The sequence below is a fragment of the Triturus cristatus genome, chromosome 2_1 (genome assembly GCF_964204655.1).
Source record: "Triturus cristatus chromosome 2_1, aTriCri1.1, whole genome shotgun sequence".
Taxonomy (NCBI): Eukaryota; Metazoa; Chordata; class Amphibia; order Caudata; family Salamandridae; genus Triturus; species Triturus cristatus.
Genome location: NC_140581.1, coordinates 877,674,664 through 877,688,888, shown reverse-complemented (window position 1 = coordinate 877,688,888; position 14,225 = coordinate 877,674,664). Strand labels below are relative to the sequence as shown.

Below are 14,225 nucleotides of genomic sequence, written 5' to 3'. Positions count from 1 at the left end.
GCTGCGCAATACATCCGGGTTGGAGAAACCTTACTGTGCATGTCTGTTTGGCTGGCCTAAGACGGCCGGCCAAACAGACATGCTGCTTAGAACCACTTCATTCCTCCTCCCTTCCATGGCCCGGCCCTGCCCCTCCCTACACACGCTGGCTTAGACTACAGCTGAAAAATAAAACGATAATAAATATTGTTTCATTTTTCAGCTCCTGGCTCTGAGCCAGTGGGGCGACGCTCCTCCGTCATTGCGGAGGAGCCGCAGCTGGGCGTAGTTCGTGGAGATTTGCTACGCGGAACTCCGCGAAGTTACAAAAGAACTCTGTGGAGTACTGCAAGTGGGGGAGTGCAGTGCGAACTGCCATTTGCGCTGGTCTTCCTGCCGTTCGGGTCGAAATAACACCCGAGCTGCAGCTCGTGCTCGCAAACTTACCGTTCGTGATCGCGAGTGTAGAAAATACTCTGCTACACTACGCGAAGCAAAGTTCTCTGCACTCCCCGAGCTCCGCGGAGTGCGCAGTGCAGAAAACTCTGCAAACGGAGCGGAGTTCACCACCCTGGCCTACTGGTCACTGCTTCAACACATGGTAATAGAGTTGCTGATTGTGTTTATACATAGGACATTTTTATATAAAAAGCAAACACAGTGTATTGTGAAGTTACATACCAGATAATATATATTTGGAGCTATAATGTTTGCAGTGTTTAATTCATAAAAATAATTGCACTAATTAACTTGCATTTGCCAATCCCTCTATTATCTCGCCTATCCATTAAGACTCAAACACCAAGACAATGCTCAGGTGATCCCAGTGAAGCACAAAATCTTCTTGAACAAGCTTGCATCAAGACTAAGAGGCAGATTTGCAAACATTTCACTCAACGCAGCACAGCAAGTCAACTTGCTGCACTGCATTGCATGAAAGGGAGACATTAGAATTGCACCATATTTACAAAGTTAAGTCAAATTTCCGCTGCTAGGCAACAATGGTGCAAGGGTACCTGCGTTACGAGGAGGATTGTTTTTGCAGGGAAGGACACCTTCCTGCACAGAAGCAATCCTTAAAGGCATTTTCCTTTCTCTCTGTGTGCTGCGAAATGCATCATGCATAGAAAAAAAAGTAACAAGGAGAACTCATGGAACACCTCCCTGCTGCAAGGTAACGCAAGGCAGTGAAATGCGCATTTAGTAAACCACGCAGAGCCATGCAATGTGGCTTTGAGTGGCTTAGTAAATCCCAGTGATGCATGGGCAATGTAAGCCTTGGGTAAATCTGGCCCAAGATGTTTGATTTTGGCAGCGATCTACTGCACTAAAGAATGAGAAGGCAAGGTGTATTTTTAGTAAGAAATTCCATATCTCAAGGCAAAATTCTTGAGCAGTCTTTTTCGTGTGATTCACATACTTGAGGACTTCCAGTTTCTGCTTCATCTTCCACGGCTTATTTCTTATTGTTGTAATCAATTTCTTCTTCTCTTCCACTGCTTCTTTTAACTTGTCTATTTCTTCCTCAGTCATTTCATCTTCCTCTGATTCAGAGTCCGAACTACAAGAAATAGACATCACAGTGCTCTTAAAATGGCTATTTTTTTGATGTTCCATTACATTGTACTGATGTATTTTCAAGTAGAAAAAACATTTCATCTGTCCATCAAATGTTTTATATTACTACTGTTTGTTTGCTTTTAAGTTAGTGGTTTGTATGAGACAAAATATTTATAATGCTCCAGCTTGATTATGACACATATTCAAGATGACTGAACTCAAGATGAAATAGAGTAAATGAGAACAGAGTAGGCACTGAATGAACTATTACCTGCTGTAATGTACATATATCTGTTTTGTGTAATGACTTTTGTGCAGCTTTTGCCTGAATGAAAATATATCACTCTTGGCTACATCGACGCTTCTCGGCTATGCCTGAGGAGCGTCATTGCGGAGGAGCGTCGTACCCTTCTGCCAGCAGCCTCAAAACTTCGAAAAATAAAAAGATAATAAGATGGGTTTATTATAGTTTTATGTTTCTTTCCCGCACAGAGTCTTGGGCCTATTCGGTGAGAGGCTGAGGGAGGAGTAGTGCGCACAGCTGTCATTGTGCATGTCAGTTTGGCCAGCTGTCTTAGGATGGCCAAACTGGCATGCGCACTGAGAAGTCCCCAACCCGAGCTGCGTATTGCTGGGTTGGAGACAACAGGCACATGCTCCAAGTCTCTCTGGGAGAGCAAATCCAGGGCACTCCAGGGCACTCAGGCCAATCCTGACACTGCTCTCATGAATGAGAGCAGCACCTGGATTGGCCGCAGGGGAGTCCGGGAGCATGTGCCTGCAGTGGACTGGAGACAGAGAGGTGCAGCAGAGCAGCAAAGCTGCAGGTGACAAGTAATCTCTTTAAAAAAAAGAAATGTTGGATTTTGTCATCATTCATAGTACCTCCAACCTCACCACTCTGCCCTGACACTAGCCGCTACTGCTTGGCTACTGGGCACTGGTGCCCAGGAGCAATGCATACTGACTTGCCAGAAATAGGTTAGCCTGGTTGGTAATATCAAATGTTTCCTTATGAACATTATTTAGGAATGCCTTCAATGTTTAGAGTTTCGAATATGTTTCCACTCCTGCATCTTTGACAAGCAGCCACATGGACATCTACCTCACCTTGTTTCTTCTCTTCCTCATGCTTTCTTTGCCCTGAGATCATGGAAAGAAGGAAATCAAGATGAAAAGTGTATTCCTAAGGAGCCACTTTGGGTAAAAGTTAGACCTACTTCACTCCTTCCCAAATACATTTGTTGTTTTTTTATGTGCGATACTTAAGCTGCAAGAAACGAGATGCAACACTCGTCCAAACACACCCAATGGATGTCACCCTTGCCAAAAAAATATCCTTATTTCTACTGTTAACTGTGTAGGATTTTATGTAATCCCATTCTTGGAGCAAGAACTCATTTATAATTGACTTGCTTGTACTCAATTCTCTCGTCTAACTTATTAACATGAAATACTAACTGTCTTGAGAGTAGTCATCACGCATTTCATCAACATAAAAGGTAAAGAAGCTTGCCTATGTGTTTACTGACCAGTAATACGGATAGCGGACTAAATGCAGCTGTAACAGGGAAAAACTTTACGGCGCATGCATCAATTGGATCTACGCAATGTGACGTTTAACGGCTTGGAGGGAATTTCCTGCGCATGAGCAGAATGCATTAACATGGCGTCTTTAGGACCCATATACAAGGCACCTGCTTTGCTGTTTAGAAAATGCTTTATTTTACTAAAAGCTAATGCAGGGAATGTACTAATAAATAAAGGGAAATAGAGTAGAGGTGGGTGGTATACAGTGAAACCATTTATTTGTGAAATTAATATTTTCCCTCTTTGACTTTTTCGTTAGTTCGTATTTGGGCCTTCCTACCATTACATGAGTGATATGAATGAAAGTCGTCTGCGCATGTCCAACCGAGGTTCACCAGGACGAATGACACCATATTTGGATCCCCGCCAGGGCCACAGTCGGCTAAACCCTGGGAAACTTGAAGTCGAGAGTTCAACCGTTTAAGTCGTATGGACATTGTTGTCAATTTGTTGCCGATATTAATAAAATCCGAATGGGAAAGTGAAGCTTGAATATAAATTAAGGGGATGGGTTTATAAACAAAGGACAATTTTATTAAAGTGCTATGCCATCATGGTGTGATGACCTAACGCCCCTTGCCTGTCCAATTAGAATTCGCATTTTTACGATATTGCGACTTTATGAATCCTAAAAGGTATAATTGGGGTAGTTTAGTTAGTTAGAGAAGTGGGTGTGATCGTGAATGCTACGATGCTGTGAGACAGAGATGCTGTCGGAGTGATGCTGATGACGAATCGATTACCTTAAGCTATTGATTAGAAAGAAGATCGCGAAAACATCTCGAGGAGGAAGAGAGTGTCAGAGAGGGATGCGACGAGTCGTCGGTTCTAGAGAAGTCCACTGTCCTGTTCTGATTCCTGTACTGAAGCCTTTGTCGCCTGTCCTGTCCCAGGAGACCCTTACCAGCTCTTTGGCCAGGGAGCTGGTCTTAACACCATCTTCGGTAATATCGAATTTCGTATATTTCTAATGTACTGCTCTCTATCCTCTCCTTTCTGAGCAAATGTCATTGCATTTAATATGAGAGTGTATTTGATTAATTGAAATTTTACTTCCTTGATTGATGTTGTCCGTGGCGTGCATTTGAGATGGATCACTCACATTTAAAATTAGATAAAGGTTTTTAAAACTTTCTGTGTCTGTGCTTATTTTGCATATAAATTTAAAGTGAAATTAAGGTTATGTGTATCTTCACCATCACCGAGTTCCAACTAATTGGGTCCAACAACCTAGTGGAAAAAACATATTGATCAGTGAAAGGTTAGTTAGGATGAACAACTAATCTTGAAGGATTATTCAACTCATAAAACATTTAGACTCTAGCGGTTTTACCAAGATATTTTGTGAATGGTTTGATGGGCCCAGGTGAATATATGGTAGTGGAGTGTCTGTTGTTGGTGCGCCGCTGGATCAGTTTTCTGGTAGCAAAGCTATGGTTATTATTGATTAGTTTGGTGATGAGTATTAATTATTGATTTTATGTTTTAACAAAAAGAGTTAATATCTCGTTTAATGTTGTCCAGAAAATCACCGGGAAAGGAATAGCTGGTGGTAAATGAAAGCCACACTGCAGTGAGGTTACTCGTCTGTTGGAATAGCACTGAGAAGCTATGCAGGGCTGGCAGTGTTAAATTAGGGACTATTTAATGTAAAAGTGAGAGTGAGTGATAGCAGAGAGTTCGCTGGTGAAACTTTGGTCTTATATCTCCTAGTAAGGGTAACACTGAAGGAGTAGCAGGTTCTTCTGAGCTTGAAAGAAGGGTAAGCGGGAAGGTTTTACTCGCAGTGTATGAAGAGTAAATGGAAGGTTTTACTCGCAGTGGAAAGAAATAATCTATCCTTTGGTTTTAGTGGAACAGGCAGAGTAGCAAATGTTTTTATGTTGTTGCTAACGAAGAATTTAAAGAAAAGTATTGAGAAATAAGTTTTCGTATTACCGTGTGAAGGGAGGGTCAGTCGCCGGAGTTGTACTGACGTCACAGAGTGCCGCGCTGGGATTGGTGGAAACAGCGGGTGTGTGTGACAAACGCAGATTGTAAAGGAGGGGTCAGTAGTAAGGAGTGATACTGACATCACAAAAGGCCGCGCTGGAATTGGTCAAACCACGAGCGTGAGTCTGATTCAGATTGGTTGGGAAAATAGAAGCCGCGCTGGGATTGTGCGGAGGAAATGTTTTTTATGTGGAATTTGAAAATTAGAATTAATGATTTAGAACCAAGACCCAGGTTAACTCAATATGAAGCTTTGGAAGAATGGGAGACTGAGTCATATGAGATTGAGAAATCCAGAGGTGGTAGATATAAAGGATCTTTCCTTAGATATTTACGTGAGTCACGAAATGGACAGATGAAGCAGTGGAGGAAAGCAATGATTTCAGAAGGATTATATCCAGTGTTAGTGGCTGAAGAACAGCCTAGAGGCAAGTGTAGGGAGAAAACGAAACATCTATTTGAGACAGGTTATGGCGAATCAGAGGATGAATTTTTGGAAGACATTTTACCTAAAAATCCTCCATCGTATCAGGAAGGACACAGTGGAGTAGTTACTCCAAGTGCACCAACATTGGGAGCACCCTTAGTTCCTCAAATTGTACATGGTAATTCACTAAATAGAGTACTCCATGAGAAAGAAAAGGAAGCTCTAAATAAAAATAAAGAAGAATTGATACAGAAAATAAATCAGATGAATTTGCATGCAGAAGCCCTGACAGTACCAGTAACGATAGGACCTGTTATACCATTATTTGGAAATAAAATGAATGTTCCAAATCCTCAAACTGTACCCCTTCCCATGAGTGAACCCAAAAAAGAAATAGTAACAACAGAAGATCAAGTCAGTGAGTGCAGTTCAGTTGTTTCTTTAATGGACCTTCCTATAAGGTGAGCCAGAAATTAAAACCCAAAAAGAGTTTTACCTGATTATTCGAAAGAAAGAGGGTCAATGGCATCTTCAGGATCTAAAAGAACAACAACAGTCACTCTAGAAGATTTGGAAAGGTGGTCACAGGGAATAGAGAGATGAAGTTCAGTCCCAAAGATTTTAGACATTTACAAACTAAAAGTGGAATTGGAAGAAATGATTGCTGGAAATGTGGGAATAGAGAGATTAAATGATTACAATGAAGAAGAGTTGTTGTTTATATGTAGAAGTATGATGAGAAATGCACAGGTGTATCATGAGAAGTTGATGGAAATAGCTGCCGAGATTGGAGTGGATACAGGGAAATCTAAATTGTTTCAAAAGCCTTTTCGAGTGGAATTTACAGATAAGGATTTAGAAAATATGAATGTATCTGGTAGAAAACTGCAGGTAAAAGAGTTAATGAATATTTTGCAGAAATGGGGAGACCTTGACAAATGGAAAACTAGGTGGACAAGAAAGAAGGGGACGCACAAGCCAAGGAAGCATCAACCTCTGCTTTCTTAATGAAAGACTCAGAAAAGGCAGAAATGTTGTGTCCTATGAGAGAAGTTCCTGGTGGTGGATATGTTCATGTTCCGTGGAGTAGACAGGATATTTTGTCATTTACAATGATTTCCCGACATTGAGAGAAAACCAGCCGAGTGGTACAAACAGGTTGAAAGGTTTGTGAAAGGTTTGAAGGTTTTGTTGAAAGATCTGGACGGCTTGTTTGGCATTGTGGTGCCTGCAGATTTGTGGTCGGAGTGTGAAATCACAATTGACAGGACGAATGAGGAGTACGCTAGAGATACAAAGACTGGAGCACCTTCAGATGAGATGATGAAAAAATATCATCAAGTAATCACCTTTTTGAAAGGAAAGATTCCGCCAAAAGAAACAGATTGGGTAAGGATAGATAGAACAACTCAAGAAACAAATGAGTCTGTACATGCCTACTATGAGAGGCTGTTACAGGTGTTCAAGCAGTATAGCAGTTTTGAAAATATTGGGGATAAGGATATGGGACATTTTAGTTATCGGTTTGTGTATGGCTTGAAACCAGAGATCAGTCAGATGATTCAGCAGCATATGCTTTGCTGGCAGAGCAGAAGCATTGAGGAAATCTTAAAGTACGCCAAATACTGTGGTGACGACATTGAGGCTTGGCATAAAAATGTAAAAGAGAAAATGATGTGGGCTCAAGTGAAATTGACAGAACAGCAGGAATTAAAATTAAATGCACAGACTGACAAAGAACTGAATCAAAGTGATCAGGGAACGAATGGTGGTAAATGGAGAGGACGAATGAATAGAGAGGAAGCGAAAAAGAAATTTCCTTGTCATGGATGCGGAAAGCTTGGACATTGGAAGAAGGAGTGTAAGAGTATTCAGAATAATAATCGGTTCAATCAAAATTTCAATCCACAGACGCAGACGGAAGGGGTTGTGAATCAGCCACAGCAGGTAGTTAATCCACAGTATCAGGTGCCTCCAGCTCCTATGCCAAACCTTGTGAGCCTCCAAAAGCACAGTACAGACGCCGGATTTCTAGGAGGAAGTAGTAAGAAAAATTCTGTGATTTCACAATATCTTTTGAAAAGTAACGATAGAGACTCAGATGATCAATGACGGTGCCTGAGAGGGGAGGAAGAGGAGTGCGTACTTGGCGCATTCTTGCCGGTAGATCAGTCAGGTCCATTTATTGATGGGAGAGTGGAAGGTAATGACATCACTTTACTGTTGGATACTGGTGCTACCCGGTCTACTGTGAGAACAGCAGACATCCCAAACCTGCCCCTTTCGGGAGATTGCATCCAAGTCGTTGGCGTTTCGAATCAGCAAATTAAAACCCCACTTACAAAGCCAATGGAAGTGCACATAGGTAATTTTAAAGACATGCACAGATTCATAGTTTCCGACTCTAGTCCAGTAAACCTATTAGGTAGAGACCTATTGTGCAAAATGAATCGCACAATCTATTGCACACCGGATGGTGTCCTTTTCCAAACTCCAGATGAAGATATTATATATAAAGTGATGCTTGCCAAGCAAGGTACCGAAGTAAATGAAATGTTTTCCTTGATGACTCCAAATGAGTTACCAGAAGAGCTGAGAACCACAATGAACCCCGAAGTGTGGGATTTTACAGGAAAAGAAATTGGATTGATGGCAAATGTAGATCCAGTGAAAGTGACAGTGAAAGAAAGTGCAGTTTACCCAAACACCCGACAATGTAAAATAAGTCCAGAAGTGAAAGCAGGAGTGGCACAAGAAATTGAACGAATGATCGAACAAGGCATTTTAAAGGAAATAATAAGTAGCCCTTGTAATTCGCCCATAATAGGACTTAAAAAGCCTAGTGGAAAATACAGAGTAGTACAGGATTTTACGGAAAATAAATAAAATTGTGGTGCCTTGTCCTACCAAATTCTGCAGTGATTCTATATCAGATACCTTGGAATGCAGGCTGGTTTACAGTAATTGATTTGTGCCAAGCCTTTTTCTCTATTCCCTTGCATCCAGATAGTCATACCTATTTGACTTTAAATTTGATGACCGTGTCTTACCATGGTGCCGAGTTCCTCAAGGGTATACTGAGAGCCCCTCGATCTTTAATCAGATCCTGATAAAGTGTCTAGGAACATTAGTCATTCCCCAACACTCAGTCTTAGTGCAGTATATCGACAACCTATTAGTTGCATCAAAGACTCGTGAAGACTTTGTCACTGACTCAATTGCATTACTGAACCATTTGGCAGAAGGAGGACACAAAGTGTCTCCAGAGAAATTTCAGTTTTGTCAACAAGGAGTAAAATATTTAGGCCACAAATTAGGAAGAGGTGTCAGAAAAGTAACTCCAGAAAGGATAAAGATAAACAAACAGATGTCCCTACCTTACACCTAAAGGGAAATGAGAATGTTTCTGGGAGTAGTTGGGTACTGTAGGCAGTGGATTATGGGATTCTCTCTGTTACCCAAACCATTCATTCAGATGACCCGGAGATGTGCAAAAGACCCGATTATTTGGACTGATGAATGTGTTGAAGCATTTATGAGAGTGCGAGATTGCCTGTGTGAGGCCCCTGATATTTGTAGGAATTTGCATTGTTCTGTTGTGAGAGAGAAAGTTGTGCACTTTCAGTTTGGACTCAAAGACATGGAATGAGCCGACGTCCAGTAATTTATTTTTCTGCTACTTTGGACCCTGTGGCTTCAGCTCTACCTGGTTGCTTAAAGGCAATTGCTGCAACTTGTTTGAGTCTAGAGCAAAGCGAACCGATTGTGATGGGACATTCAGTTAAAGTTTTTGTCCCACATTCAGTTGACATTCTTTTAGCAAGAACTCAAATTCAGCAACTTACTCCCAGTAGGATGACCAAAAATGAGAGAGTGATTCTAGGAGCAGAAAATGAGACAGTAGTGAGGTGTACAATACTAAACCATGCTACACTATTACCAGACCCCTATTGTGAAGAAGTGAAAGATGAAGTGGATTATGATTGTTTGGATGTGACTGAAATGTGTACAAAGCCCCGACCTGACATTAGGAAGGAGCCCCTGAAAGAGCCAGACCACAAACTATTTGTTGATGGCTCTTGCCTGAGAATTGAGGGAGGAGGACTCAATGCCGCTTATGCAGTTTGCAAAATTTCAGGAGTCATTGAAGCATCCCATTTACCAGGAGTTAAGTCTGCACAAGTAGCCAAATTGATGGCCTTAATTAAGGCATGCCAATTTGGGAAAAATTGGAGAATAACCATATTTACTGACAGTCAATATGTTTTAGGGATTGTGCACGACTATGGCCATATTTGGCTGCAGAGGGGATTTCTGACTTCTTCAGGATCTCCGATTAGAAATGGGAAAACTGTGAAAGAATTATTAGAAGCAATACAATTGCCAAAAGAAGTAGCAGTGGTCAAGTGTGCTGCTCACCGGTCAGGAAATGACTATATAGCAGCCGGTAACCGATATGCTGACCAAATTGCTAAATATTGTGCCAAAACTAGTATGGCACTTAATCGGAATATTGAAACAAGTGAAAATAGATGCCAACTTATGTTCTTCTCAGCTCCAGAAACATGGGAAGAGGTGAGACAATTACAGTATGAAGTTGAGGTGGGAGAAAGGGAAATCTGGATGAGAGCAGGTTGTACTAGAGGAGCAGAAGATGATGTGTGGGTTTATCCTGATAGCATACTAGTTATGCCAGATTGCCTGCTCTCCCCAATGGTCAGAATGTATCATGGTGACACTCATGTAGGTAGGGATGCCATTATTAGACTATTCAGACAAAATTGGTATAATCCAAAATTCAGGGTAGTCGCAGAGAGCCTCTGCCAGAGATGTTTAATTTGTCAGCAGCAGAACCCAGGCAGGAAAACAATAGTCAGTTGGGGAAAAATTGGAAAAGCAGAATGTCCATTTGTGAGATTCCAGCTCGACTTCATAGAATTGCCTCCATGCAGAGGAATGAAGTAGGTCCTTGTCATAGTGTGTTTGTTTTTTATGATCGGTGAAGGCATACCCCACTAGGAGAAATGATGGTCTTACAGTTGTTAAATTATTGTTGAGGGACCTTATTCCTTGATTCGGTTTCCCAGTGACTTTGGAATCAAATAGAGGACCTCACTTTATTGATGAAATAATTTGATTGATCTGTGAAGCATTCAAAATTGATCAGAAACTGCACTGTGCATACGGCCCAGAGGCTTCTGGAGTGGTTGAGCAAATGAATGGCACAATCAAGTCAACACTGGCTAAAATGTGTGCATCCACATCATTGTCATGGCCAGCTGCATTGCCTTTTGTGTTGATGGGACTTTGAAGTATTCCTGATAGGAAAACCGTATTAAGTCCCCATGAAATCATCATGGGAAGGGCAATGAGACAAGCATGTATTCCTGGAAAAAAATTGATGAGTATAAATGATAATTTGGTATTGGACTATTGCAAAGGACTGGCTGACCTAGTGCATTCTGTCTCTCACCAGGCTGAAGAAGACGCAGTTGCCAGGCAGCCAACACAAGCGCATGATTTGATTCCCGGAGACTGGGTGATAGTGAAGAAACACGCCAGAAAAACGTGCCTAGAACCCAGGGGGGATGAACCTCGCCAAGTCATACTGGTCACTTCTACAGCAGTGAGGTGTGCAGGGTTACCCAATTGGATTTGTGCTAGCCATACCAAACGGGTTCCAGAACCTTCTGATGAAGAACTGACTGAATCAATTGAAGTAGCTGAAGGTTGTGAAGTCGAAGAATCTAGAGTGATAGATTCCGAAGTAGTAGATTTGGAACAACCGAGCACAAGTCAGGAGGGATGGATACCAGAAATTGATATCCCTGATGTTATTGTCCAAACAAGAAGCAGAACATGATTAGAAATACAGGACAGTGGTGAGGACCAGATAGGTGTAGAAGAACACGCTCAGGAGGAAGAGAATAAAGCCACCCTAGAACCTGAGCAGGAACAGATAGGGAAGGAAGAACACACTCAGGAAGAGGTGACTGAAACTGTTCACAACCCTGCGGAGGGACAGATAGGAGAAGAATAACATGTTCAGGCAGCAGCCAAGCAAATTGCAATAAGACCTGATCAGGACCACTTAGGAGAAGAAGAACAAGTTTAGGCGGGAGAAGAAAAAACTGTTGAAAATAGACCCAATCAGGGCCAGTTAGAAGAAGAACATGTTCAGGCAGATGAAATAATAATAATAAGACCTGAACAGGTACAGATAGAGAGTGATTCAATTGAAAAAGAAAAGGTTGTGCCAAAATCCTCTGAAAATAAAAGAACTTTGGGTAAAGACAAAGAGGGTGAAAGTGCAGTACAAATTAAAAGAGCCAGAAAAGGGGATAACTGACCAGGTGGAGTGAAAAGACTGAGATATGTTCTGAAAAGAATAATAGAAAGACCAGAACAAGCAAATGAGATCTCAAGTCAAACTCGGACAAGACAAAAGAGGGAGAGAAACTTATGAAGAAATCCAAGATTGAAAATTCTGAACAATAAATACCAAGGCCCTGAATGGACCTACATTATATTGGAAGAATTTGAGATGCTGGACATAAGCGAGGACTCTGAAAACCAGAATCCTACACAGATTAAAGAAATGGAGTGAGACTTCCTTAAGTCAGAATCTGAAATTCCTGGTGCCAAAAATAAGAAGAGAAATTATCTTCTCAGAGCAATAATGGCAAGAAATGGAGTCACTGAGCAACCAAAACGAAGTTTTATATGGAGATGTTGTAAAGCGTGTATATGTAGTCTTACATTAATGATACTAATATGGTTATTCTTAACTGTAGCAGTTCCTTTACTTATGATAACAGATACGTAGAATGACAGATACTAATGAGAATACAGCTACATTTACAGGAGATAGGGTAGAGTTACAAGCAATGAATGAGACAGGTTTCCATCACACAGTAAAAGATAATGACACGTCATTAAACGTTTTCACAAAGTTAATATTTCAATATATAGATACAATGGAGATTAGTGATTGTTATGTTTGTATGGGTGATTTCTTCCTGACAATGAAGTCTATACCAGGGGCGTAACACAGGCCCCCGCATCCCCCGCGGTGCGGGGGAGCCCCTGTGCTGCAGGGAGCCCCCTCAGCACAGTACTCAGGCCCAATAGCTCAGATTATATCTGGAGCGGGGGGCCCTCTGTGTGCATGGCAGGGAGGCCCCCTCAACTTTCATTACGCCACTGGTCTATACATTTAGTTAAAGCACACAATACCAATTTAACCTGTACATTACGTGAAGAAGAAAAAGTATTTTTGAATGTAGTTGAAGAAAGAAGGCAGGACTTCCATAAGAAAGCTGCTGAACAGAAAACCCATGTACCAACATGGGCTGAAAGGGAGCGAGTTTAAACCGCTGGCAAGGCTCATGCTGCGATGTCCCTGGACTTTGTAAAGAAAGGGAAGACCTGCATTCATAGATTAAAGTGAGATAATAATAATGTATGTATTGGTTCCAGTGGCTGTGAACATAACTTCTTAATTTTGTCAGGTTGGGACTAAAAGGGGGAACTGATCTAGTATTTCTTGCGGTATACTATGTTTGTGGTAATAATGCTTATTTTAAGCTACCTGCACAATGGTACGGAAGCTGTTACATGGGAATTGTTTCCTAAAATTTATCATATTAAAAGAATCACTGGAAACAATGAAAACACTAATGGACTAACATGAAGGAAGAGGGCTAGTTTTTCTGAAATAATAGGTGATATAGTTGGTGCACTGATACCTTCAGTGGGAGTCCTACTAAATTCACGTGGAATTTGTCAATTGTCAACAGTAGTTGATCGTCTATCGATGGATACTGCTGGGGGTTTCTTGATGATTAATACAGAAATGGTTGCGATTAGATCAATGGTTTTGCAAAATCGTCTTGCTCTTGACAACCTATTAGCAAAAGAGGGCAGAGTCTGTGGAATGTTGAAGGTCCAACATTGTTGCACTTACATTCCGGACAAAAGTAAAGAAATTAGAGGGTACATAAAGAATATTACAAAACTTCATGAAAATTTGAAACCACTGGAGGTTGATAGTGTTTGGGAAAGACTAAAAAAAACTATAACTTCAATAGGGACTTGGTTTACTAATATAGGAAAAGTTATGTTAGGTCAAATAATCCTGCCCTTAGTTGGTGTGACAATAATAGTATTAACAATAATTGTTTGGTATAGATGTTGTAGAAGAAGAAGAAAAAATGAAATAAATGAAAAAGGAAGGAAAAGAAAGAGGGAAAACGAAGAAATAGAATTAGAAGAAATGAAAGGCAAAATCTACAAAATGATGAGAGATTTTGAGACCAAAGGAGAAGAAGGAAAAGTGAAGGAGGAAATATAACTTGGAGAATACTGAAGCTGGCATCTGTTTTGGATGGGTATTTTATGATGGCACAAAATGCCATCAGAGAGGGGATTGATGGAGCAAGGACTCGTTTTTAAGAGACTTGCTTGTACTCAATTCTCTCGGCTAACTTCTTAACATGAAATACTAACTTTGTCTTGTGTCTAATCATCATGCATTCCATCAACATAAAAGAAGAAGAAGCTTGCCTATGTGTTTACTAACCAGTAATACGGATAGTGGACTAAATGCGGCTGTAACAGGGAAAAACTTTACGGCACATGCATCAATTGCATCTACGCAATGTGACGTTTAACGGCT

The 14,225-nt window shown here is 41.0% G+C and overlaps 1 protein-coding gene across 1 annotated transcript in view; it reads right to left on the bottom strand.

The window, feature by feature from the left end:
* Nucleotides 1-14,225, bottom strand: part of LOC146866021 (transmembrane channel-like protein 1) — a 367,836-nt gene that overhangs the window by 332,860 nt on the left and 20,751 nt on the right. Inside the window, exon 3 of the mRNA XM_085640218.1 lies at nt 1,400-1,540. Within this exon, the coding sequence (XP_085496344.1) occupies nt 1,400-1,540 (141 nt within the window). The remainder of the gene's footprint in view (nt 1-1,399; nt 1,541-14,225) is intronic.